Here is a 27,576-nt window from a genome sequence, read left to right as displayed (position 1 = left end):
GCATTACATTATCAAATAAAATGCAGCGTTTACAATCAGCTAATGGTCACCATTCAAATGCTGATTTCTAATCATGTGAGTATTCTTACAGAACAAACAACAGTGCATTTCCCTGTACACTCACAAGTCACTTCACAGTATGGTCCATTATTCATCCACGTTCTTTCTTGTGACAGGATGACAGGAAGTCCAACTCTGCTCCTAATACATTAAAAGAGACAGTGTTGCTCTGGGACACAAAGACAGAATGGGGATTTGAACCACCAACTTTTTGAATCATAAGAAACAAACAGGTTAATATAATGCTTAATTTCTGACCCCTCTTCAGATCTTGAGCTTGGCTTGGCCTGGACTACATTACCTTGCAGATTTTGCCTATTGTGGATGTTTTAAGTAGATTGGGCTGACCAGTGTCCTAAGGAAACCCATCGAGACAAAGTACAAAAAGGCCCACACTGCCCGGGGATGCTAGCCACTCAGCAGCTAAACCAAGGTCACTTTATCATTCCACTACAAATGGAGCTTAAACTGTCTCAAACAACTACAATAGACCTCTGTGTACCACCCGTCGTACTAGTACCAGTGTTTGAGAACCACTACACACTCCCTCACACACCTCCGCCACTTTCCCTGCGGGGTGTATTTTCGGTCAAGTGTAACACAATGTCTGTAGCATTAACATGTTCGCCACAGCTTCCAGACCTCACAGCAGTGGATCTGTCAGGAAAATGTCATGCTTTCTCCTTCCAAATGTCGAGATGTATTAAGGGCTGCAGACAAATCTTTGCCATGCAAGCCTGGAGCTATAGACATGTAACAAGCAGTATCAGACTCAGTGACAAGACGGGATATGGGGACAAAAGGTGAGACACAGATTCACTGAAAAAAATAAAAAATACTCTGAGCTCACCACCTGAGGCAAGACGACAAGGCGTTATCATGGCATGATTCTGTACTGCTAAAATTAGGTCAAGAGACTACATAGAGAAAAAAAAAAAAAAAACAATAGTACAAACAAAAAGCGATGAGTGATTTTTCTATTTTTAAAAGGACCAACCACTGAATATTAATAGCATCTCATGATAATGTGTTTGTTAATATTCAGCTAATGAGGCTTTATTAACAACACAGAGTAATGTCATGTCAGTTTCACCAATGAAAACCTTAAAATTGTCTATAACTTGGTTAAGGTGCACAATGTAACTATTCAGGTGGGGTGTGGGTTGCATGTTATAGCTTTGTCAGAATAGTTCCAGATTACGGAATTAATATTATCTATATATCGCATTTAATTAATTGTTTTATTTATTTTTAAAAAAAACAAAAACAAAAACCTCTAAGTGAAGGTGCTCGGTGTGATCGGTGATCTGACTTGTGACTTGGCCTCATTGCGTCACTTACTAGTCTTCATGGAGATAGCTAATTTTGATGTCTATCAATTCTGTGGGACATTTTTGGTGCACCTGTCATAATAGCATTATTTTGAAGTGCAATATATTTCTGAAGTTAATATAGACAAGAGCAGATTTATACTACAAAAACTTCTAAATTATAAGTCTACAATACTGTAACAAAAAACATGAGCTGCAATAAATAAACAGAATACCAGGTTGTAAAAGCCTGATCTCATCAGAACTCAGAAGCTAAGCAAGGCCGGGCCTGGGTAGTACTTGGATGGCACATGGATCATTGTGTCCTTAGGCAAGACACTTCACATAAGTAAAAAAGTGGAGTGTACTTGAGTGTTGATTGAAGGGGCGGAAGGCGTAGATTGGCAGCCTCGCTTCCGTCAGTCTGCCTCAGGGCAACTATGGCTATAATAGTAGCTTACCACCGCTTAGTGTGGAGTGAATGAAAGATGAACTGTAAAGCGCTTTGCATGTCTTGAAAGTCACTATATAAAAGCAATGATTAATAGTAGTGCAATGAAAATGTACACACGATAAATACCCCAAAGTTAGTGTTCCATCTATCATGTATTGAACAACAGGTCTTTAACATAGTATAAAAAGGCAAACAAGATCATTTGAAAGCATGCATTTAGGTATGAATTAAGGCATTTTGTATTATAGTTATATTATTATTTTGAAGATTCTTGTGATACATACATTGTATTTCCTAATAATACATTTGCAGGAGGCCTATTATAACATGCATTTATTCAAAGAAGCATTTGCGAGACCAACTGCAGCTGTTTTAAAATGTCAAGTGTCAAACCTCAATCTATCAGTGTCTTTCCCCGAGGACATAATAAGTTTTGCTCTATGTAGCAGAAGTGTTATTAGACCATCATCACCTTGGGCTGTCAGTCATTACATCTTGTGTTCACTCCTCTGTTCACACACACACACAAACATGGGCCTGTGAACAAGTCAATTCACCAGGGCTCTCTCAAACTGACAGTAATAATAAGAGGTGTCTGATATAGATGTTACCAATTATACCAAGGCTCTATTCCAGTCATACATAACAAATTTATATAGAAGACCTTTCATATTATGTTAGAAATTGGTTTGTAACACTGTATGTGTCACTGAAAAGGGCAGCTTAACTTGCTAACACAATACATAATTGCACTGCACTGTCTTTTAAGACAAGTGGACTGGTGTTTAACTGGACAGGGTCTGGACATGAATGATGTATACATCCACAAAGACATTATCACTAGGCCTGTCATGATAATTACTATATCGAATTATTGTTCAATATATGATGGATGGAATAGTATTTTTGGGGGTCAATATTCATTGTGTGTACATTTTATTTGTACTAATGAAATTGTTTTGTAATTTTTATGGGTATATGATAAAATTTGAGACACAGAAGGTTGAATTAATAACTTCTATGACTCATTACAGCTGCAAACCAGTTACAACATATTTCATTCTGCTGTTTATTTACTGCAGCTAATAATAGATTTGGAATAGTTTTTGTGTTTAAATCTGCACTTGGGTTATTGTGTCAGTGACATAAATTATTTTCAATGTTATCGTTTATCGTCAGCAATATACTTCAGCAATATGTCACACTTCAGAATTTGTTATCATGACAGATCTAATGGTCACTCACTGATAAGACTGCACTGATGATACAAAATATATGAAAATGTCATTAATAGAACTTCCTTGCTAGAACGCTTTGATATCACAACTTCCCTAATAAACCATAACCAATTAGCTTCGCCCTCATTATGCAACATTATATCACAGAACATTACAAATAAACACAGAGGCCAATGGGGAAACAAAAATACAAATTAAATCAGGATTTTCCAAACGATTTACATTCCTTAAATATTCATGAAATGTTACAGCTCGGTAGCACATATGTCAATCATAGTAATATATTGTAATCAACCATCTTCATCCAAAACAGCAGCTCACAGCAAGAGCCTGCACAATGGGAATTAATATTTCATACCTGCGTATATAAAGAGCATGCAGATTGGGTGAGGGATTTAAATAAGTAAAACCCTCTATGAATAAAGTTAAAGTACAACTGTAATGACAACAACAATAATCTTAGTCTTCATACACAGTACAGATGACGCCTTTATATCAGTAAATAAATCATTCCAAGAAGGGTGAAACTGTTAAATTCCTCTCCCCATCTGCTGTATTATAGATTCTAAATGGGTCTAAAACTGTAATTGAGTAAATGATTTTCAGTGGCTTTGTCTCCAGGGTTAGGGAGGTCCAGTCTGTCCCCCAGCACAATACAATACAGGCTTTGAGTTAAAAAAAAAAAAAATCAATGACAGCAGAAGCACACACAATCTACTAGTAAAAAGAGGAGCTTAATGTTAACGCAAAGGATTATCATCAAAATAATAATACAGACTAGAAGCTATAAGTGACAAATGTTAAATACCTAAGTTGACAAATCCATGGAGAGTTGACTTAACACTTTTTAAAGCATATATAAAAAACAACACACAATGGCTCACTTGTTCAGACTTACTCTTCACAGTCAATAATGTTTTAAGGGGGTCCCTATGAAAGCTATGTTATGCAAAGTTAGTTCATTTGCATCAGGACACCATAAAAACAGTCAAGTCAATAAAAGCAAGAAAACTGCCTTGGGTGCACTACTGTGTTTGTGAGAGTTTTCCACAGATGCTGAAATTATGCAAATAGGGAGACAGCAAGTAAAAAGAAGCATTTGTCTATTTGTTAAGTCCCACATAAGTGTCATAAATGCACTGATACTTCTATGGCAATACATTCAGTGACACAAACATTCATCTTGGAGTTGACATAAAGAAAACATAAATCTATTAACTTAAAGATGATGTACTTAGTGGTGTTGTGGCCTAAGTCTGGTGAGAAAAATATCATCCCAGTTAGACAAAACTTTTCAAACCCTCCAAAGAACTTCTGTAATGACTTGTGTCTGACAATAAAGCTGTTTTGTTCTCGGCATGGACAAAATGAAAGATTGGACTTGGCATGGCTCTTGACTACTGACCCGCTTGTGCCCCCCACTGCGGAAACTAAAGGCTGCCAGACCAACAGACGCTGGCACTTTCTTTTGGGGCCTTTCTTACAATCTTAAATCAATATAAACCCCTGATGAATTAAAAGCTAAAACAATGGAAGTGTTAAGGTTAAATAATGTATCGCTTTAACGTATGGCTCTGGTAAAAAAACAACAACAAAAAAAACAACAACTCCAACAACATAAATAAAATAAATACATGAATAAATCTACAAACAAGATCAAATCTAAGCTTGTATAAGACACATACCACCTTATACTATTTTGTCCAGGTTCATTTTAGGTCAACACTACACAGCCAGTTGAATAGGCATCGTGAATAAAGTAACCAAGCATAAAGTCCATTATATCTGGTTGTCAAAAATAGTTCCTTTAGCATATTATTCATATTCAGTAGATATAACTTATGCCAGCTATCTATGGGGAAAACAGAAAACTCCTACGAGACAGCACTGTAACTGCAAGCATCAACAAACTGAGTTATCGAGGAGGAGCACTCAGTATTAATTTAGCCTGAAACCTGATATAAAGTACGAGTGAGATAAATTATTTTTGCGCAGTCAGCTGTTCGCTGCCAAAAACACACACATTCCCTCTCTGTGATCTTCTATGATATATTTAGTCCTCGACAACTGCATGCCACATCTGCCTTTCCTTTCAATGCCAGAGTCACAGCACATGGCTTTAAGCTCACTATCACATACAAACATCAATACTTCCAAATGTAGAGGTTGTCAATAGCTGAAAGAGTTAGATATATATGGAAGAGAGCACCTACGATTGCAACAAGCAGAAAATGTTGTCCTTAGGAAGAAAAAAGTATCTTACCGGCACAGAACGCGTCCACATGAGACACAGATCCACACACAAGTGAGGAGATGCCGAAAACACGACAAGAACCGCCTCCCGTGCCCCGACCAACAAATCAATTTTACACTCTCTCACCTCCCCGCCGCTGTGATGTCACTCATTCATCCGTTTCCCCCGTAGCCATGGCAACACTGCTGCGTGGTGGAGCTGTTTGGTCTTTTGCATCTGCCCCTTCACGCTTTTTCAGTGTCCCTCCCCCCAAACGCCAGACTCCAAGTTAAGCCAGCCCTCTTATCCCATCTGTGGTTACAGTTACACCCCCATGTCCATAAGGATCCACCCCCAATGGGTAAACTGCGATGGGGCAAGAAGAAAAGAAGGAGGGCACCAAGAAAAAAAAAGGAGGTGGTGCCACTATTAACCTCATTATCATAAAGTGTCCATTAACAAAGATTTTGGTTGTTCCTTTTTATAAAAATAAGTAGTGATAAGACTGAAAACGTAAAGAAGATACAATTATTTTGATTTCTGACCAAAAATATGTTTGCAACTTATTTTTTTAAAAATCACAATGATCACAAAGAGGCAAAAAAAAACAAAATTTTTTTTTGCCATCTTAGCCAACACTATCACCCAAAACCCAAAACAAAACAGGACACAGGATGTTCATGTCAATGGATGTCTGTAAATCCTGATACTCACTCACATGTGGGAAGTCCTGACATGGGTCCAGCAGTGCAGTAAGTGAGTGATGAATAGTTAATGACCTCAAAGGCCATTATTCCAGTGCCTCCCTAATAATCTGTACATTGACCTTGAAGACATAGAGACAGGCCAGTCAATGAGATAAACCAAGCAGAAAAACACAATAATACACCTGCATACATTTACTGTGTGGGTGCTCTTTGCCTACTACTACTACTACTACTACTACTACTCGCAATTTAGCCTAGGGTAACCAGACATCCTGGGACTTGGGACAGTCCCAGTTTTGAGCCCTGTGTCCTCTGTTCCAGCACATTTATCCAAAACCATAGATATTTTCCCATTTTTTCCCAGAATATGTTCCAGGTGTGCATATTTATTTTTGACCAACTTGATACAGAGAGGCATAAATTGTCATCTATTTGGGTTAAATACAGAAAAGCTGCTTAAAAACGACCAAAACATAAGGAAAATGTGACTATACTGACTCACATGTTAATCATGAATGGTCTCTGCGTAACAGTTTTCATTAATTACGCACTCGTTTCACAATTTTATGATTACCAGTCATCAAAAAAAACGGGGATGTCGCAGTTTTTTTTTTATTATGAAATTCTGGTCACCGTAGATTAGCCTTTACTAGTTGCATGCGAGGGTTCATTAATACAGTTACTATTATAATCCCCACCTTTACTTGAGGTCATCCGGCTGTGGTGACTGCAAATTTCTGGCCTTCAGAGCTCACTTCCATTTTAATTTCGCCATTTAAGCTGTTAATTAGTTAGCACCAGTTTTATGGCCACGCTGGCACCGCTGCTGGCGCACTGGCCCTACACGTGGATCTGCCAAGATTTAAAGTCGTCGCAACATTATTCAACTACTGGATAAAACATTTAAATGGTATTGGTACGAGGTGAAAAAATGACGAACAATAAAATGTCTTGATATATCGACATAATATGCATAATTTAAAACTGCTAGCTTAATCAATTTTGAGCATTGCATTTGCGTTAGCTAGCCTTGCCTCTTTACGTTTATATCTATTAAATGTTTGGATTGGATTATGGGTAGGGTAACCTGACATCCATTTACCCGGGTCAGTCCAAGTTTTGAGCCCCTGTCCTCTCCTAGCAGATTTATCCAGAACCACTGATTTGTCTAAGTTTTATACAAGAAATGTCCAAGGTTTCCTTATTGACCAATCTGATCCCTGCCAACAGTAAAGAGAGGCATACATTGTCATTTGTTTAGGTAAATTACAGAAAAGATGCTTAAAAAAATCACATATATGACTATGCTCACTCACATTTGTACTGAATGCATAATAATTTCCCTTATTTACGCACTCTTTTCACAATTTTATTATTACCAACCACCACAAACCAGGAATGTCCCACTTTTTTTTGTTTTGAAAATCTGCTCTTTTATGATGACGATGTCTAAGTCATTATTATTTTCATTGATTTCTAAGGATCATGCTATGAATCAACCAGAGTACGTTACCTTTGACCTGTGCTCCTGCCGCCTCTCCTCATGCTCCTCAGCTTTACACGCCTGTTCTCCACTGGGTCCATCATCAGGAGGTAAGTAACAGGCTACTCGGCTACTGTGACATAAGGTCAATGGCTCTTATAGAAACAATCAGACACAATAAGTATGATAGTCTGACCGCTGTCCACTGAAGATATGATCTCATCTGAAGAAGGACTGCACCCACCCAGCTGTGTAATCCAACTAGGAGCAATGCCATCACTTTATCATTGACTGTTGCCTCTTCCTTACACTGCTCAGTAAAAGAAATATATACATTGCCCTTCCTTTACTGTTATGAGTTGATTCTAGTTGCAGTAGTGGAACATTCTCCTAGTAAAGCATCATGGTTCAGTACTGATCTAATTTGATCAGATTAGAGCAGGAGGATTGACAAAGATGAACTCACAAACACACAGTCAGGTGCTAACTTCTGCATTAAAACTAGATCAAAGCACATTTCTTAAAGAGAATACTTAACTAGTGCTGTTTAAAATATTCGCCAGCTTCTGTCTCAGCGCCTGTACTGTAATACACAAGTATTCTGGACGTGTGGCGGCATTGGTTATAGGGGTTGGGTACACTATGGCCTTCTATGCAGCTGATGATTAGGAGTGAGAACAGATTTGTGTCATTTTTTTTTCAAAATGTAGTTGTTATTTCAAGTGTCTCTATGGTTATTGCTTCTGAATGTTTTCAAACTTATGTATTGTAAACATGTATTGAATTTAACATCAACAATCTTATCTAGAGTCCAGTTTCAGTACTGTGCAGAAACAGGTGAGAGGCGACTAAGTAACGCCTGCATACAGAGGCAAGTCCTGACATGCTCTGACCCTGACCCCTCCTGATTAGTCCTACTGACACACACACACCAATAATAGAGCTTCTACTGGCACACACAGTAAGAGGGTTCAAGGCTGCAGGCCGCGTGCCTCGGCACATGCCAACGGTAACACGCGGAAGTCTTCTATGAGATCACATGGGCACCAGCCTCGTCCCTAAACCAACAAAGAGCGGGGCTTGGTCTATTTGTCTAAGCTTTGCACCTGTTGTGGTTGAATCTATGCACACAGCTCTGCTTTGATGGTATTGTTTTCATCAGAGGCAGAGATCTAATAGGGTCTCATAGGGCTGCATTTGATTCCAGCATCCTGGAAGTGTGCCATCCCCAAATAACATGTTGCTGGCGCTGCGAGCAGGGTTTCCCAACACCTGTCATTAGCTCCAGTTCAGTTGAACTGGGACAAATACCCTCTCCTAACAGATTCTCTTCAACAACAGAGGTGAAAACATAAAGTTAAAAAACATAATCCTAAAATTCAGAAGTTTATTAATAATTAAATGTATGGTATTGTAAACCAGATCCGGTAATTAAATGAGCAAAACATCAGACCAGTTTTGCTGACACAAAATTGTAAAAATGTATGTTCTCTCTTTACAACATATTACTAGCCTATAAAGCAAAATGATATGTTTAATGGATTATATTTGATTCTAACCAGACTGAAGGGGCAGCAGATAACTGATAAAACATTTGTTTTCTGACCCTCAGGTGGCTCCTTCCTGTCTGTTCTATATAAAACATAAAAACACGCCTCTTTGTCTATGCAGGGACTTTTGGTTATGGTGATGCACAAGTCTGGTAGCAAGTTGGCTGTGTTATAAATAGACACATGGGGTTATAAAACATGACGGCTGACATCTGACTGGCATGAGGCTTTTTAAAACATGTTTGCAAACAGAAATCAAGATTACATTTACTTTGATCCAGTCGACAACAATAACACGAACCATTACTGTTCTACCCCTTCTTGAACCGTCACCTTATCGTGGTGGAGGGGTTTGAGTGCCCGAATGATCCCGGGAGCTATGTTGTCGGGGGCTTCATGCCCCTGGTAGGGTCACCCAAGGCAAACAGGTCCGGGGGGACGGGTCAGACGAAGAGCGGTTCAGAAGCCCTGTATGACAAGTGTACCAACAAGGCCAGTTACGTCGCCCGGATTGGCGTCACCGGGGCCCCACCCTGGAGCCAGGCCTGGGGTGGGTGCTCACCAGCGAGCGCCTGGTGGCCGGGCCTTCCCTTACGGGGCCCGGCCGGGCTCAGCCCGAAGCAGTGACGTGGGGCCATCCTCACGTGGGCCCACCACCCGTGGGAGGAGCCATATGGAGCCGGTGCAGAGAGATCTGGGCGGCAGTCGACGGCGGGGGCCTCGGCGACCGGATCTCTGGACATGGAGACTAGCTCTGGGGACATGGAATGTCACCTCACTGGGGGGGAAGGAGCCTGAGCTTGTGCGGGAGGTTGAGCGTTACCGACTAGATACAGTCGGCCTCACCTTCACGCACAGTTTGGGCTCTGGAACCCAACTCCTTGAGAGGGGCTGGACTCTCCATTTCTCTGGCATTGGCCGCGGGGAGCGGCGGCGGGCTGGCTGGCGTTGGCCGCGGGGAGCGGCGGTGGGCTGGTGTGGGCCTGCTCATTGCCCCACAGCTCAGCCGCTGTGTGTTGGAGTTCACCCCGGTGAACGAGAGGGTCGCGTCCCTGCACCTTCGGGTTGGGGACAGGTCTCTCACTGTGGTGTCGGCCTACGGGCCGAACAGCAGTGCAGAGTACCCGGCCTTCTTGGAGTCTTTGGGAGGGGTACTAGACAGTGCACCGACCGGGGACTCCGTTGTTCTCCTGGAGGACTTCAACGCCCATGTGGGCAACAACAGTGACACTTGGAGAGGGGTGATTGGGAGGAACGGCCTCCCTGATCTGAACCCGAGCGGTGTTTTGTTATTGGACTTCTGTGCTAGTCACAGTTTGTCCATAACGAACACCATGTTCGAGCACAAGGGTGTCCATAAGTGCACGTGGCACCAGGACACCCTAGGCCGGAGGTCGATGATCGACTTTGTAGTCGTGTCATCTGACCTCCGGCCGCGTGTCTTGGACACTCGGGTGAAGAGAGGGGCTGAGCTGTCAACTGATCAACACCTGGTTGTGAGTTGGGTTCGCAGGTGGAGGAGGAAGCCGGAAAGACCTGGCAGGCCCAAGCGTATTGTGAGGGTCTGCTGGGAACATCTGGCGGAGCCCTCTGTCAGAGGGACTTTCAACTCGCACCTCTGGGAGGACTTCTCCCGGATTCCGGGGGAGGCTGGGGATATGGAGTCCGAGTGGGCTTCATTCTCGGCCTCTATTGTCGATGCGGCTGCTCGGAGCTATGGGCATAAGATCTGTGGTGCCTGTCGCGGCGGCAATCCCCGAACCCGGTGGTGGACACCGGAAGTAAGGGATGCCGTCAAGCTGAAGAAGGAGTCCTATCAGGCCTTGCTGGCTCAGGGGACTCCTGAGGCGGGTGATGGGTACCGGCGGGCCAAGCGTGCTGCAGCCCGTGCGGTTGCGGAGGCAAAAACTCGGAGCTGGGAGGAGTTCGGGGAGGCCATGGAGGAGGACTATCGGACGGCCTCGAAGAGATTCTGGCAAACCGTTCGGCGCCTCAGGAGGGGGAAGCAGTTCTTCACCAACACTGTTTACAGTGCGTGGGGAGAGCTGTTGACCTCGACTGGGGACGTTGTCCAGCGGTGGAAGGAATACTTTGAGAATCTCCTCAATCCCACCGTCACGTCTTCCGAGGAGGAAGCCGAGGCTGGGGACTTGGAGACGGACTCATCCATCACCCTGGCTGAAGTCACTGAGGTGGTTGGAAAGCTCCTTGGTGGCAAGGCTCCGGGGTTGGATGAAATCCGTCCTGAGTACCTTAAGTCTCTGGATGTTGTGGGGCTGTCTTGGCTGACACGCCTCTTCAACATCGCGTGGCGGCCGGGGACAGTACCTCTGGACTGGCAAACCGGGGTGGTGGTCCCTCTGTATAAGAAGGGGGACCGAAGGGTGTGTTCCAACTATAGGGGGATCACACTCCTCAGCCTTCCCGGTAAGGTCTATGCCAGGGTACTGGAGAGGAGAATCCGGCCGATAGTCGAACCTCGGATCCAGGAGGAGCAGTGTTGTTTTCATCCTGGCCGTGGAACACTGGACCAGCTCTACACTCTCCATCGGGTGTTCGAGGGTTCATGGGATTTTGCCCAACCGGTCCACATGCGCTTTGTGGATCTGGAGAAGGCATTCGACCGTGTCCCTCGTGGTGTCCTGTGGGGGGGTGCTCTGGGAGTATGAGGTCCGGGGCCCTTTGCTAAGGGCTGTCCGGTCCCTGTATGACTGGAGCAGGAGCTGTGTTCGCATTGCCGGCAGTAAGTCAGACCTGTTCCCGGTGCATGTTGGACTCTGCCAGGGCTGCCCTTTGTCACCGGTTCTGTTAATTGTATTTATGGACAGAATTTCTAGGCGCAGTCAGGGGCCGGAGGGGGTCCAGTTTGGGGACCACAGGATTTCATCTCTGCTGTTTGCAGACGATGTTGTCCTGTTGGCTTCATCGAACCAGGACCTGCAATGTGCACTGGGGCGGTTTGCAGCCGAGTGTGAAGTGGCTGGGATGAAGATCAGCTCTTCTAAGTCCGAGGCCATGGTTCTCAACCGGAAAAAGGTGGCTTGCCCTCTCCGGGTGGGTGGAGAGTCCCTGCCTCAAGTGGAGGAGTTCAAGTATCTCGGGGTCTTGTTCACGAGTGAGGGGAGGACGGAACGTGAGATTGACAGGCGGATTGGTGCAGCTTCGGCAGTGATGCGGTCGCTGTATCGGCCCGTTGTGGTGAAGCGGGAGCTGAGCCGAAAGGCGAAGCTCTCAATTTACCGGTCAGTCTTTGTTCCTACTCTCACCTATGGTCATGAGCTCTGGGTAGTGACCGAAAGGACAAGATCGCGGATACAAGCGCTCAAAATGAGTTTCCTCCGCAGGGTGGCTGGGCGCACGCTTAGAGATAGGGTGAGGAGCTCAGTCACACGGGAGGAGCTCGGAGTAGAGCCGCTGCTCCTCCACGTCTAGAAGAGCCAGTTGAAGTGGCTCGGGCATCTGTTTCGGATGCCTCCTGGGCGCCTCCCTCGGGAGGAGTTCCGGGCATGTCCCACCGGGAGGAGGCCCCGGGGAAGACCCAGGACATGCTGGAGGAACTATGTCTCTCGGCTGGCCTGGGAACACCTCGGGATTCCCCAGGAGGAGCTGGAGGATGTGTCTGGGGTGAGGAAAGTCTGGGAGTCCCTGCTTAGGCTTCTGCCCCCGCGACCCGGCCCCGGATAAGCGGACGAAAATGGATGGATGGCATTACTGTTCTAGCCACATCACACGCTCCCACAGTTTATAGTGAAATTTGTACCTCCGTAATCATGAATAAAAGGTAAAGCTACATCATGCATCAGCCACAGGGACTCACCTTTACAAGACGGGGCAAACCACTTTACATGAGTAAAACAGTGGGGAGGCTATATCTTCCTTGAACACCTCCAGAGCAGTGACAGCAGCTGATCCATCAAAAAGCTAGCAGGGAAAACCTCGCTCATCAATCCCATTTTCTCATATCCACATCATCTATGCATCATAAATCAAGCCATAATTATCAATGCAGTTTGTGAGTATGTCTCAGCACCACATGGCTCAACAGCTGACTACGGCCAGGGCAGTATCATAGCCAGACAGAATACAGCTTTTAAAGATCCTACATTACGTAAAATAGACTTTTGTGAGCTTTAAAACTTGTCAGAATGGGGTTGTTGCATCCAAAACATAGCTGGAGTTGTGCTTTGTTTCATTTACACATGTAGGAGTAACCATTTGTTATTAGTCTGTCTGCATCTCCTGAGATCTCCAAGATAAAAATTTGTTTCGCCTTATGGTAGTTAAGTGAACAGCTACCTTTTATCTTTAGTTCAGAAGAGATTGGCAATTCCAGGGCTGAAATTATCCAAATGATTCTATTGAAGGTGTATGGATTTTAAAATCGCAGTGGAGCACTTCCTGTATTACCACATGCCATCATAAAGTAGAACAGAGAGATAATGCTTTTCATACAGTTTGATCATTGTAACATAGATCAAAAAATATAGAAACTAGTCTGAGTTAAAGTCTGTGTCCAGATTTTAACACTGTGTTATTTGTTTGTGACACTGATACTTCTTTCATAATAGCGTTTTTAAACAAAACAAAACAAACTAACAAAAACACATGCACACAATTCTGTAGTACTTTATCTAAAGAAATATTCAAAGCTGATTAACTGTTCCAGTTGATTTATGTTGCAGATTCCACTCAGAGGCAGAGTGATACCTCAGGCTTAAACCAGTTGTAGTGGACTACAGTGTCTAGACCAGAGCACAGATGGGTATGGCACATTTAACACACTGTTTCATGGTCGTTTTAGCACAGTAGTTAAAAACATGATTGATTCTACACAGCTACAACACAGAATACCTTTACTTCTACTCAAGCATCAAACAGCAAGGTCCTAGAGCAGCCCCACACACTCTCCATTTAGACCAGCCACTCTGAATAAGCCCATCTGTGCACTCTGCTGAAACAATGGCTGAATTTGTGAGCTGACACTAGAGTTATGCTCCTGTCTGCTACTCCACAACATTTAGTCAAACCAAGCAGAAAAGGCGTTTACATTAGCCATACATCTGCTCCTTCTGTCACTTCACTGTACTTGTGTTCTGCACTATAATGTTATACACTTTCACTATTGTTTTCAATTACAGTGTTTTAGTGAACAACACCAGCACTAGACTCTTAAAGACTCTTTAAAACAGAAGCGATTCCAGACCAGCGGTAAATTTTAGGTATCTGTACCTAATTTAAGTAAATTTAAAAGTACTTTTTACTTTTACTGCATTGCATTTGAGAGTATGTCTCTATACTTTCTACTCCACTACATTTTTGAACAGGACTTAAAAGAACCATGTTTTTTTAATAATTATTATTTATTTTTATTTTTTTTTTTTTATTGTTGTCTGAGACCTACTGAAAAAACTGAGGGTTTATTTTGATCAACTTCATTGTTTGAGCAAACAAACAAATGGAAAAAAACAAAACAAAAAACAATAGATTCAGTTGTATCTGTTGAACAAAATTCAGCAAAAACTACTTCTTCCACCACAGTTCCCAAATGATAGTACACCAACAACTTTGTGGAAGAAGATTCGTAGAGAACTCTGTAAGGCAGGCCAACTAACAACCTACCCAAATGCAGTACATCAGCTTTAAAGGTGAACTATGTAACTTTTCTGATTAACTATACAGCACATGTTTGTGTCCATGAAGGAGCTGAATCGCTTTGCCTTGAATGTTTCATGATAAGGGATTGATTAATCTTATCAACATAGCATTTGTTCATGTTTATTGCTAACACTTCTCGGAAAAACTTGCATTCTTACTGTGAGCATGCTCACCTTTCCTCAGATTTGACCTCTAACTTGGAGATGAAGATAGACAAATACAATGTCATACTGTGGAACATTCCAGGCAAAGCAATAGCATCTCCATGGAGACCAGCATGTGGCGGACCCTTCACTAGAAGCAATAGTGCATCCTTGACAATGGTCACAAAGAAACAACTCCATCTCAATTTTCTTAGGGTTTCTCACAAAAAAAATCACCGTTCACGTAGTGCAGTGGTTCAGATATTTTAGCAAAACCATTTATTCAGACTTGGGGCTGGCATAAACAGGCAATTATTACCCACTGAGGCTAGATTGTAGATGTAAAAATATAATAAAAGGTAATAATTCTCCTGATCCCTTACCTTACAGTGCCATTTCCTTGTTGGTCTATTTTTGGTGCTCAGAAGTACCATCCACAGGCATCCAGGTCTCAGCTGCAAAAAAGGGAAACTCAGGGTAGACTGAGAGAGCGAGATAGAGAGCCCCTGCTACTCCTACACCCATAGGCCAAAATCCTCCTCTGACATCCCATCAGAGAGGGAGGGGGAAGAGGCGAGGGACTGTGCCAAACAAGTGGATGTGGGGGATAGTGGAGAAAGAGCCAATGGACAGAGAGAATGAGATTAAAGAGTTAAGTCGTTGTTTGGCATAAAAAGAACAAAAAACCCCCAAAAACTATACATGAGTTAAAATCTCTTATTATGGCATGTTTTATGTTTTATGGCAGGCCCACGAGCAGCTGGTGAGTGGTGCAGAGGAGCCCAGTTTGAAGTGTGTGTAGGAAGGAGGGGGTACGTGAACAATGGAGTGAAACTAAAACCACAGAATGAAAACAGACAGATAAAAAGCTGTGTGGAGCAGATGCATCAGGCCTTTGCCTGATACTTCACAACTCCACACCACAATTAAAGCTAGGAAATCTTTAGATATTTGCAGATGTACAGACAATTGGGGATTACATATTAAAACCAGAAAGACTTGATGAATAAACTTATCTATTATCTACTTATCTTAAATATATTTGGCATAAGGTGCACTGATACTTTTCTGGCAGTGGGGTCTACCTGCTGTTCTCCATGATGTTGTTGCTTTGCCAAGGATGTTCACAACGTTTATGAGTGCTATTAGCAAAAAAAATTACGTAGTCCACCTTTAATATATTGTAATTGTACACGGCTTCAACATTGAGAATAGTTTAACTTAAATCTGCTTCAAAAGTTAAAAGCAGTTTAACAATGTGAACTTTATAACATTTTTGTGCTTCTGGTTCGAACTTCAAAGAGCAACCGTTGAATGTCTTATTGACTGTACACACTGAGTTCGTTGAGTTTGACATCAACAAAATATGAAAGGCAGGCATTTTGTGGAAACAAACCTGCTCTGAAAGCCAGATTTTCTTTTGGAAAGCAGCAGTGTGTGTGTGTTTGGGGGGGTCGGTTGTGGCAATCCAAAACATTTTTCTGTGTGTGTCTCATCTATCATGTGCACAACACCCACAGTTCAACCACTGACCTTGACAAAACGCTCAAAATTATCTGCTTAAATACTTCTCGTTTTCATTTTCCTCCCAGCGCAGTAGCCTTTTAAGACAAAATTAATTTAAACCCTATTTAACTGTAACACTTTTATGCACAAATATCCGTTCTTCCACTACAGACTTCTTATTATCACATTTTCCAGATCAGCGGCAATTAGTGTCTTCTCAAGCTGAAGAGATTTAAAAATTATGGAGACCACAGGAAACAGTGTTGGGAATTTGGAAGTGCGGATGGGTAAAACCAAATCCTCACTTAAATGAGAAATCCATGTGGTAATGTTCGCCAGTTCTGCTGCAGGGTCTGGGATCAGCCTGATTACTCTGGGCTGACTGCTGCAGATCAAAGTAATCCTTAAATATGACACAAGTACAAAATGTTGCCAAAATTTGTCAAGGGCAATGCACGCAATTTGTTCTGGTTGACAGATAGTAAAGCAGGATGGACAGAATTTAAATAGAAAATCATCACTGTAATATTCTCCAACTTTGATTTATAGGTCCAATATTATAAATTATCTTTTGTGAGCTTTAAGCAATGTTATAATGTTGTTGCCTCATCAAAAACATATCTGGAGTTGTGTTTTGCTTCATTCACACATTTCAGTTATCCTTTATTATTAGTCTGTCTCATCTCCAAAGCTCAAAATACTCTGTTCCACCTTGTGATGTCATGAAGCTGTAGATTTGAAGTTTACAGCTACCTTTTACCTAAAAACATAGTGGAGTACTTCTTGTATCGCCACATAACATGGAAAGGGTGTTTGAGATGTTTGAGATGTTTGCTATTTGAGAAAAGAACCCAGCCCATGCAGGGTTTGTGTGTTAAACATGTGTGAGTGAAACAAAACACAACTCAGATCAGAAAATCGCATAATACAGGCTCTTTAAAAGTTACAGGGTGAAAGATTTTGTGATAAGCGTGAGTATGCTTTCTTAAGGTCCACAGTACGAATTAATTTACTACCATTCAAAAACAGCAGAGACAGAGAGTTGCTGGTATCCATACTAACTAAGGGTGCTTGTGAAAATGGGGTTTTACTACCATATCTGCTTCACTAACTCGTGTCTTGGTACTTTTCTGTGCTTTTGAGTTTGTGGATAACCTTTGGCCCCTGTCATCTGTCAAAGTCTATCCACTTTACATAATTATGCATGCCATTTTTAGACCAGTATTTATATTAGTATGAACAAAAATATGATATGTATCTGTTAAAGAAATAGTATTTAGAGGTAACTGTTTTGCTCGTGTTTAAAATACTAATGTCATGATTTGTGTAACTTCTCCTGACTTTTGTTCCCTGCAGACAACAATACGCCTGATGCCCCCCCGTGCTGTGTGTGAGCCCGGACCACAAACACTGGCAGCGTGTGTACACAGCAGGTCTCATTTCCTCCTTCTCGGTTTGTCTTCAGAGCCGAGCCCACAATGACATCAGCTTCCGCCAACACACCACCCGTCGCCATGGCACCGCACAAAGACATCTCTGGCCCGGAGGAAGGAGGGGGACCATCAAGCCTGTCACATTTTACCCATTATGGTGAGACTGGTGCAGCTTCCTCCATCTAACCCTTCTCTATTGCTCTTTTTTCTTTTTTTTTTTTAAGCGAATTGGTGTTTGAACAGCCGCTTGTACTGTTTACCAGAGCATCAAAGAGCCACCTGACCTTGGTGACCAGTACACCCCTATAGGCCTGTGTTCTTCACTACTGCCACTGCTGTACTCTCTTTTCACTAATACTTCTCCATTACAACAAAATGTCCCACCTCAGGCATGTACTTCAGAGCTTTTCTCTGCTCCTTCCCCCTCTCTGCCTTGCTGTGCATCGTACTCCTTGTCAAATGGAGCCATGACTCTTTGGACAAAGTACTCTCCAAAGAAATGACCACCCACCAGGCTTTGTCTGAGTGTGCCCCACTGGACACAAGAGCTGAGTGTGTCTGGCTGACCCAGTCACTGCAGAGAAAGTGAATGCCACAACGACAAAGAACTATATCAAGCTGATTTTTTTTTTTACAGTTAATGAGAACCTTACTATACCCAAGCATCCACACTTATGGGAAAATAAGTATGGTTTGATGAATGTCATAATACCAGTGTAACCAGTATTTTGTTAGATCACAAGGTCAGTTACTCACACTTTAAGGGATCAGTAATGTATTCATTTTAGTGGTTTCTAGAGATCTCAAGACCTTGAGGTTGAATTGATAGAGCATGTACTACATACAGAAGGTCAGTGGTTTAAGTTCAGGTCTGGGCATTAGATTTACAGATATTACTATTTCTTATTTACTACTTGCTATTGTGGATTGCTGATTGAGACAACCATGATGAAAAAATATTTGTATAGGTTTATTTTCTTGCATTATGGCAGATTAATACTTAAAGCAGCACTATGTCACTTTCTGGAGGATGCATGCAGTAGAAAGTTAAAACTATTTTTCAAAACTTTCTCCATGTAGATATATTAGCTCAATACCATATTGTGAAATATTATAGCCAAAGGAACAACATTTACATGGAAAAAGCAAGATGTTTTTTTTCTCTGCATTTTCAGTGCATTACAAGATTGAAAAAAAGCTTTATTTTAGCAGTTTTTTTGGCAACAACATTACATGATGGGGCTTTAACAGACTATGAACATACAAACTTTGTTTAATTATGTAGCTGAGTTCCACAAAAAAATGTCTTTCTGTGTAAATCCTTTCTCCAGGCATAATGTATTTGGAGAAATGCACTGACATAGATAGCTTCCCAGTTGTTTCTTCTGCCTAATGCAAATATCTGTCCAGCACTTCTCAGGAACTCAAGTCTCTTCAGGCTGTCCCTCTTCATTCACCAGCGCCTCTCATGAAGTTGCCACACACAGAGCATCAATAACAATTCAGACAGGTTTATAGCTTCATCTCTCCCTGCTTGCTTTAGCTCTCTCAGGATGCAGATCCTCTTTGAAGCGCCCTCTAGTGATACCATAAAGAATAGCAATCAATCTACACCAGATGATGTCATCTATTGTGCAGAGGTGATTTATATGTGAAATATTTACAAACAATTGTTTATAAAAACTGGTGATCATGTCATGAGGTGATATTTGATTTGGAAGACATAATTACTGTTAATAAAAGAAATGCATCCTTGTACAAGATAGCACTAATGACGATTAAGTTGCGATATGTCACACTAGTTTGATTGCACCCATGAAAGTGCCTTCTCCATCCAGGGTAATGTTAGCTTTGGCCCTGGGAATCAGCAGCTCCAAGTGGTCCCCAGTTTCCAGCTTCACAACACCTAAGTAGAAAAAATTGTGTTTGGTTATTTTTTCCCCAACTTGACAGATAGAAAGCCATTCACATCCTCAGAATGAATGATAAAAAAAACTAAACCATAACAAATTCCTGCTTGTTGCTTCTGCATAAGTAGTTGACCTGTGCTTCACATAAACAGTAGCATATGCTCACCACCAGTGAAGCAGGTGTTAAAGGAGTATTCATGTCTCATGTTTTTGATGCAGCGGAACAAAACCACATGAGAAGCCTCATTCCCCACCACACTGGCCTTCCACCTGATGACCACTTGGCCCATGGCGATTTGGGTGTCCTTGTAGTAGACCTGTGTCTCAAGATAAAAATGACATATTAATATGTATTTTTATACTACTAACTATGTATTAAAATAAATCTGACTTTCTTAAATGCAAAGAGCAGTCCCTTTCTACACACACAGCTGGGCAGTGGTTTACAACTCAGGAGCACCCTCTTGTGTTAAGTTCATGTTACTAACCTGGCTGTATACGTAGTAGTAGCCCTCCTGTAGGATCAGTATTCTATCCTGTTCCTCTTCCAGGGCAGTACCTCGTTTCAGGCCTGTTTGCCAGGGGATACCAGTGGCTTCATCAAAGTCAAATTCTAGATAATAATAGAAATAGGAAAACAATATGAATAAACTATAGCCTGCTTCCATCCAAATATATATTAACTTAAATGCATAATAAAAAACACTCTGTGTACCTTTATTGAAGGGTTTCCTGTTGCCATTTGCCATAAGCTGCAAACAAGGCTGGGATACTAACAACAAATGAATAGGAAATTTGAATCCTGAAGTTAGGACTTTTTGCCCTACTATTTTGTGGATTTCCTGAGCACCCGTTCAAAGATCACAATCACATTTAACTGGAATTTACACAGCATTTTAGTAGGAAACAGGACAATTTACTTTTGCTTTTAGTTTTAACTTTAAAGTGCACTATTTAACTTTTCTTATGACCCCATATGACCCGCCTTCTTGGTGTTTCTATTGCTGAAAATACCTTAATGGTGCACATAAACTTTTCTGGTGCAGAGTCTGCCAAATGCTTGTCTCCAAGGAGATATAAAGACTTTGCCTTAAATGTTATACAGTATGGAAATAAACTTGAAATTCAAGTTTTTCAAAATTTTTTAGCTATAAAACAACTGTTACTGAATACATGCAAAGCAGATAAGTTTAATGCCATAATGTGGAACACTACAGGCAAAGAAAAAAACATCTCCATGGAGAAAAACAAGTAGCTGACCCTCCACCTTAGAAGTTACATTGTGCACCTTTAAAAAACATGCATTCTTATTGTGAGCGGGGTTGCTTTTCCACATATTTGACCTGTAACTTGGACTGGTGGCATCAATTACTTGTCTCCAGATATAGAAGAAGACAAGCAGGTGAAAAGTTGGGTAGTGCATCTTTATTGCAAGAATCAATGCCATATGTCCTGCATTAAGTGTTTCAATTGTAAATCCCGTCATAATTTCAAATACAAAAATACTGTATTCATTACTTAAATGAAAATACTCCACACCATTCATAATGTACAGTATATATACTAGTTAGAGAACATTTGAATTACCTATTATGTCTTTACCAGTGCTCTGTCTTTTTTTTCTCAGTATTGAAGCATGCTCTGACTCAAGCCTTTGCAGAGTCTCTCGGTTGCTTCTGGGACAAATATTATCCATCTAAAGAACACATAGACAAAATAATAAAATAAAACTAATAGTAGAACTACATAGAATAATTAGAGTATGGAATATTCAATAATTTAGCATTTGCCCCTACTCACAATGGAACTTACCTGGCCTATATGCCCGTCCTCCTGTCCCTCCTGTCTCCTGTGGCAGACTTCAGACTTGAGCCACTCCACATCTGCACGGAGGACCACCAGCTGGTAAAGCGACAGAGCGGAGAGCGAGGAGGAGGTGACAGCTGTTAATATGAGCAAGAGCACAGGCCAGGACAGTTTCCTCTGCGGATCGCTCCCCGGCTTCACACCTGCCGCCATTGGCACACTCAGGACATAGCACAAGAACAGCTCCTCCTAACTGACCTCAGTTCACGCTCCGCCTCAGTAGATGTCGACTTTAATTATATTTTCTAAAACGTGCCTGTTTCTATGAAAACTTCCAATTTCCTTTGCTTTCGTTTCTGATGTGTGTACACCAGTGCAGCGAGCAGAGGCAGAGTACAGTAGCTTCCTTTATTTCCTTTATTATGCAATTAATCAAACGCTGCTTCCTGATCTAAAAAAAAACAAAAAAAAAAATTTGATAACCAACTTGGCCACACTATTTTTTCTAACCATGAGGATCCTTATATTTTGCACAAAGCATCCACTTTTTATGCACATATTTGGTGCATAATGTATACTCATTTTGAACAAGTAATGTACTAGTAAATGTAAGTGACAATTAACTTTACCTAAAAAGTAAAAAATATCTGTGTGACTACAACTAGTTTTGTATACATAGTAGTACTTCTTCTGAATACTTCTGCTCTGGTCTTTGAAGGCTGAATATTAGTTTATACCATATATGTGAGGCAACTGTGAACTGAAAGAAGGAAGTGCACACAATTTAAATAGACTAAATTTAAAGTGTCTGTCCCTACAAAAACATAGATGAACTTCAACTTAATGTATCAATTTATTGCATGTTACAGTACAGAAAATAGAAAGTGAAAGTGTGCTTACAAAATAAGTTTGATGTTTTGAAATAGAAAAATGGAAAAGCACTCAAACTGACACGAGTATTTTATGAGTATAAAACAATGATTCATTCAGATGTCATTAATGTGGAGTAATTAAAGGATGTCCATTAACCACTGTGCTGCCTCAGTACAATAGACTCACTTCTCATATACAGACAACAGCTCGATTTACTGGTGAACACAAAGATGCCCTGCAGTATTTCTGCCACATCAAATTAGAACCAAACATTCAGTTGGATATTTTCAGTAACACATTCAAACTATGCTATGTGGCCCAAGTAAGCACTTAAAATCAAATTAACACATTACCAATTAAATAAGTAGGAATGAAACTAATCACAAAAATCCCCTGAATTTAGTCTGTACAAAAAATAAATGAATTTAACATATTAAACAATATGATGCTTTGGTGCCACTCACATTATGAAAAAGAAATGGGTCATAATAGTTTTACGACAATATTGGTAAATACATAGGCAAAGGAGAAGCTTGTTGCGGCTAGTTTCCTCTAGTTTTTGAAAATCACAATTCTGTCACAATAATGTCCCCAATTCTTATAATCTCTTGAATTATCACATTTTGCAGTATCTTGAGTTGTGTCTTTGTAAATGCATCCACCAACAGCTTTATTATTATTATTATTATTATTAGTATAGTTTTTCTTTTAATTTTAATTATTATTTTAATGTTATTTTAACATCGTGTGACAAACATGTTAAATCATTCAGTGAGTCATATCCGGGGTCAGGTACAGTATACAAACAGTTTAGATATGGCTGAGATGTGTAATCAAATGGCTTTTAGCGCTGCTGTGTGCTGCATTTTGTAAGCCCAAGCAGATAACAGTGTTTTCATTGTCAGACTCTGCTCCACCCCTGGAAGACATGCACCAAAGGTTAATTAGCTCATTAAAAGCCCTCCAACAGACTACAGCCAGAGCGTCAGATAATCATGGGCTCACACCATTACCCACAATCAACTGTTTTGTCTATTAAATATTGCAAAGTGACACACAACAAAGAATCAAATGAAGAACTTCAAAGCTATACAGTATGTGTGAGACTTCTTGGTATACATGTCATCTCCAGTACCTCCAGTAAGTACTAGTTTGTGTACTAGTAGTTACATGTCTGCCTAGTGTCACACACATTTGAAATTATATCTTTACACATCAGAAGGTCAGATAAAAATTCATTATAAACAAAATGTACAGAGTAGGTCTTAACGAAAGTAACTTGTGTTGCGAACCCTGCTTCAGTCTGTAATTCTTTTAATTATTAGGGAGCATTTTATAGTGATCAGGTCTACTCTGGGATCTTTCAGAAAACATCATAAGTTTTACATGCATTCATAGCTGCACCACAACACACCTATAAAGCGGCAGAGCCATCATCTCATAAATCTTTAAAGATTTTTCATAACAATTACATTTACAAAGTAATAAAGTGTGATAAAATAATGCTGCAGACAAATGGATACAAATGTACATTCTTTGCCTTATTTTGTAGTCAACAGTTTTAAATAATAGTTACACTCGCAGAAGGTTGAGCACTCTCTTCATTGGCATGGCTTTTAAGCAAGTCTTTCATAAACTGCTCCAGTGCAGCAAAGTAGCCCTGACACTGCCATGTGTCGTTGTGTGTGCCCTCTGGAAAAATAGCCAAGCGCTTAGTCCGTGCTGGAGACAACTCATAGAGCTGTTTCATCATGACAGGCGGGATGAGCTGGTCAGAAAGACCAGACACAAACAAAGAGGGCATGCGGCACTGCAGAATCTGCCGATATGAGAGGAACTGATTCCTGTAACACCACAAGGGCAAGAGGCGCATGGGCAGGAATGAGAAGAGGGTAGATGCCATATGAGGGATGCTCAGGAAGGTGTTCTCCACAATAATGGCAGCTACGCGATGGGGGTTGGCAGAAGCTAAGCGCACAGCCACAGCACCTCCAAGCGAGCGGCCAAACAACACCACTTTAGTCTTGTCCAGATCAGGTCGAGTCATAACGTAGTCCAGTGTGGCCTCTGCATCCAAGTAAAGCCCATCCTCACTTGGCTCACCCTCACTTTTCCCATAACCTCTGTAGTCCATCAGCACTACATTGGCCTTCAGATTGACCAGCATAAGCAGAGCGTTTGGTACTCTGTGGCCAATGTTGCCAGCATTGCCATGAAAATAAAGAATAGTTGGTGGAGAAGAGGTGCTTTGACTGCCAGCTGTGACTCCAGGAACTGCGTCCCCTCCAGTGTATCGGAGCAGAATAAGGTTAAGTTTCACACCATCTTTGGTGCGGATGTAGAGATTCTCATGAGGAATACCTGTTGGCAATGGGACATAGAGTCGAGATGAAGAGGGCTGGTCTGGAAAGTAGAGAAGCACATCCTGGAATTTGTAAAGTATGGCAGCAACAGAGGCCAGGATGAGAGCTAAGAGAAAGAAGCCTCCATACAGGTGAAATGTGAGGATGAGAGCCAGAAGAGAGACGCGGCAAGCGCCCCAGGACCAAGACACCAGACAGAGGGTGCAGCGCTCCAGAGCCCCCCACAATCTCCACGGCTTCTCCATAACAGGGCCACACACAGTAGTCACACAACGCTCGATCTGTACACGAAAAAAAATACACAACAAACCAACAATGAAGGTCATTATTTATACACAATGGAATCTTACAGTAAATATTAACTCTCGCGTCGCTTTGTTATTTCTGCACACTATTAGCAGTTAACCCAAGAATTTAACTATGATATAGCCGCAACACTTCAATGTTAGACTTCAACTTAAACTCTCCAATCTTGCCTATATTTAAGATGACGTGTAACCTAACCTACACAAAACTGACTGCCACTTGCACCACATGAAGTGATGAGTGTATCAGCTTAGCAAAGGTTAGCTTTTAACTCACCTCTTCTCCATTTTCAGCGTCTCAAGTACAACATGCTTTTGTCACAAGCCAGAACAACAGCTCTACACCATAGCATTAATCCGTGCACAAGAATTGTGAACGACAGCTTTGTCTAGATAAAAATATAAAAAACAATTCCCAATATCTGAAGAAACCGGTTGAGCTAGCATTACTCGCACAGCTGGTTAGCATTGGGTGTGTTGTTCAAAAGCTTCCGTGTTGTGCAGGTAGTGCGTGGCTAATAGTTCCGGTACACGTTTTGCCCCTGCACAATAGTTCTTTGTAAAATTAAAACGTTTACATTTTTTGCACAATTAATGCAATATATAACAATAATACAAAACGGCCATTGTACTGTATTTTTATTTTATTTCTAATTTTGATTATGTTATTCTGATTCTGTCCACCAGGTGCCGCTCTTGCATGTAAACTCAGAATGCAAGATAAAGAAGGTAGGCAATTGCACAACTTGCCACCAAGGAAATTACAATTTAATGATATCCTTGTGAATAATATGCACACCGTCGAATTGAAAATGACTAGATGTACGTGAAGAATCATTGTCGAAAAAGGAAATAATATAAGCAAATATCTTGTCATATCATCTTAACATTAACACTACACACCTGATGCATAGCTCAAAAACTAGCATATCAAGGGCACATTGTTAATACGTTTTATGCGCTTACTCTACCTAAAACCACGCCTGACTTTAATTGTCCTCCTCATATGTGTATTGATATTGCTGTATTTTACATCTTGATCACTCAGAGTATGACCTTGGAGGAAGCAGACAGACCTGTGCAGTCTTACAGCTGTTGGTGGTTCAGTACTGCCCTTGAGCCTCACTGATTTGATTTGATGTCTTTTGTGATGTGCAAACATTCTATTTTGGAAAAGGATTTAAAAAACAAACAAACAAACAAACAACCCCCCCCCAAAACAAAACAAAACAAACAAAAACATATCCTCCATTGTTGTGAATCAAGACAAATAATGTAGGGATGGGCATGATTAGTCGATTAATCGATAATTGATCATTAAGAATTTCATCGATTACGTTAATTTTAATCGACAAACCGAATGTAGGTTGATGTGCGTAGCGTGACCAAACAGGGGTCCGTACAAGTAGCTCTCTGCACTCAGAAGGAGCGAGCAAACACAAACAGTCAGTTCGCCTGCAACGTACATGCGCATTTAACGACTTGTACAAGAAATTCCACGCTTTCCGTTCCGGTCGGGACAAGTGTGAGTCCATGTGCACAGTGTACAAAGCAGCACATATGTTTCGGTGTCCAGTGGGAAAAAGTTTTGACAAACGCAAATCTAGTCACACTAACCTGTATTCCACTGAGTCATGTCTTTTAATCCGACAGAAGTTGAACCGCCTCAACGCACAAGAGCTGTATTTTTATCTTCCCTTAGTTTATGCAAATTAGCGATGCGGTTTAAGTTTCGTTTCTGTGAGAGTTGCGCAAAACTGAATTAAACACATTATAATAAACGGGCTGATGTGGCTCTAGAGTGGTTACGGTTTATTTGTCGTAAAGTTGAATTTATTTATGCAGATTAGTGCAGATAGTAATAATAATGATGATCATTTTAATATAAAAACGTTAATGATTAATCGATAATCTATCATTAATTCTTCCGACGATCGATTAAGAAAATTTCATCGAATGCCCATCCCTAGGTACTGGACTAAAATAACTGATTTGTGTCTGATATGTGTTATGTAACATTTACCTCTCTCTACTTTGATTTAGCTCTAGTGCAATGTGAACAGGTGCATATGGATCATTAATTCGGCACCTTCAACAAAATATTGCTTTAAGCTCTCATTCACATACATTTGGTTGGGGGCTTTCTATCCAACAGTCAATTCCTTGATCAGTTACTTGAATTGAATAGTAACCACTGCATCTCTGTAAAACAGAGTCAGCTAGAAACAGTTATGAGAACTAGTGACAACTGGAAATATTATGGGGCCGAAGGACACACTTACCAATCACCTCACGCAGTTCACCCACCGAGACGGATGAACTGGCTCAGTATAATTATGACTCTTTCAAAAAAATGACTAATGACACAGAAGCCATTGATGCTCATTGATTTTCCTGTTGGTCAGCATGTTTTAACCAGTACAGTGGCTTTATCTCTACTCTCAATAGCAGCCAATTACATTTACAGTATTTTTGTCGCATAAATACATAACTGAACTTGTCTGACATCACATGATCATGAGTTATGCGTGTTTTATTTGCAGGAGA

General features: G+C 41.2%; 3 protein-coding genes and 1 long non-coding RNA gene across 7 annotated transcripts in view; 1 reads left to right on the top strand and 3 right to left on the bottom strand.

The window, feature by feature from the left end:
• The window catches only part of myo16 (myosin XVI), a 75,954-nt gene extending 70,554 nt beyond the window's left edge, over positions 1–5,400 (bottom strand). The window contains exon 1 of the mRNA XM_055152650.1: positions 5,326–5,400. The gene's annotated coding sequence lies outside the window, so the exon portion shown is untranslated. The remainder of the gene's footprint in view (positions 1–5,325) is intronic.
• Positions 5,401–6,802: 1,402 nt separating this feature from the next.
• On the top strand, positions 6,803–18,183 carry LOC129408621 (uncharacterized). Its single transcript, XR_008632045.1, has 3 exons — positions 6,803–6,912; positions 7,484–7,595; positions 17,696–18,183. It is a non-coding gene; the product is annotated as an uncharacterized LOC129408621 (long non-coding RNA).
• A 757-nt stretch (positions 18,184–18,940) lies between these two features.
• Positions 18,941–21,915, bottom strand: tnfsf13b (TNF superfamily member 13b). 4 transcript variants are annotated; one of them, XM_055151590.1, is made up of 6 exons: positions 21,483–21,915; positions 21,270–21,378; positions 20,398–20,454; positions 20,171–20,295; positions 19,849–20,005; positions 18,941–19,678 (listed from the first exon to the last, which is right to left on the bottom strand). In XM_055151590.1, the coding sequence occupies exons 1-6, from the start codon at positions 21,699–21,701 to the stop codon at positions 19,566–19,568; spliced, it is 780 nt and encodes a 259-aa protein (XP_055007565.1). In that variant the 5' UTR covers positions 21,702–21,915; the 3' UTR covers positions 18,941–19,565. The 4 variants fall into 4 exon arrangements, with proteins under 4 accessions (XP_055007565.1, XP_055007571.1, XP_020794844.2 ...); XM_055151596.1 differs by having other exon boundaries at positions 19,849–19,999; positions 21,483–21,912; XM_020939185.2 differs by having other exon boundaries at positions 21,495–21,910.
• A 407-nt stretch (positions 21,916–22,322) lies between these two features.
• On the bottom strand, positions 22,323–25,536 carry abhd13 (abhydrolase domain containing 13). Its single transcript, XM_020939165.2, has 2 exons — positions 25,307–25,536; positions 22,323–25,005 (listed from the first exon to the last, which is right to left on the bottom strand). Exon 2 carries the CDS (start codon positions 24,967–24,969, stop codon positions 23,923–23,925), a length of 1,047 nt encoding a protein of 348 aa, XP_020794824.1. The 5' UTR covers positions 24,970–25,005; positions 25,307–25,536; the 3' UTR covers positions 22,323–23,922.
• Between the last annotated feature and the right edge of the window lie 2,040 nt (positions 25,537–27,576).

This window comes from Boleophthalmus pectinirostris, unplaced genomic scaffold (genome assembly GCF_026225935.1).
Source record: "Boleophthalmus pectinirostris isolate CB_2022bp ecotype Guang Dong unplaced genomic scaffold, ASM2622593v1 HiC_scaffold_1, whole genome shotgun sequence".
Taxonomy (NCBI): domain Eukaryota; kingdom Metazoa; phylum Chordata; class Actinopteri; order Gobiiformes; family Gobiidae; genus Boleophthalmus; species Boleophthalmus pectinirostris.
Note: the sequence above shows the minus strand (reverse complement) of the source record. Positions and strands in the feature narration are given on the sequence as shown.

Excerpts from the sequence above, each read along its gene's own strand:
- abhd13 (XM_020939165.2), bottom strand. The coding sequence starts at position 24,969 with ATGGAGAAGCCGTGGAGATTGTGGGGGGCTCTGGAGCGCTGCACCCTC.
- tnfsf13b (XM_055151590.1), bottom strand. The coding sequence starts at position 21,701 with ATGGCGGCAGGTGTGAAGCCGGGGAGCGATCCGCAGAGGAAACTGTCC. Across the intron at positions 21,379-21,482 it reads TAGGCCAGGTAAGTTCCATT|ATGGATAATATTTGTCCCAG; the intron begins GTGAGTAGGGGC and ends TGTGTTCTTTAG. Across the intron at positions 19,679-19,848 it reads TAACACCTGCTTCACTGGTG|GTGTTGTGAAGCTGGAAACT; the intron begins GTGAGCATATGC and ends TTTTCTACTTAG.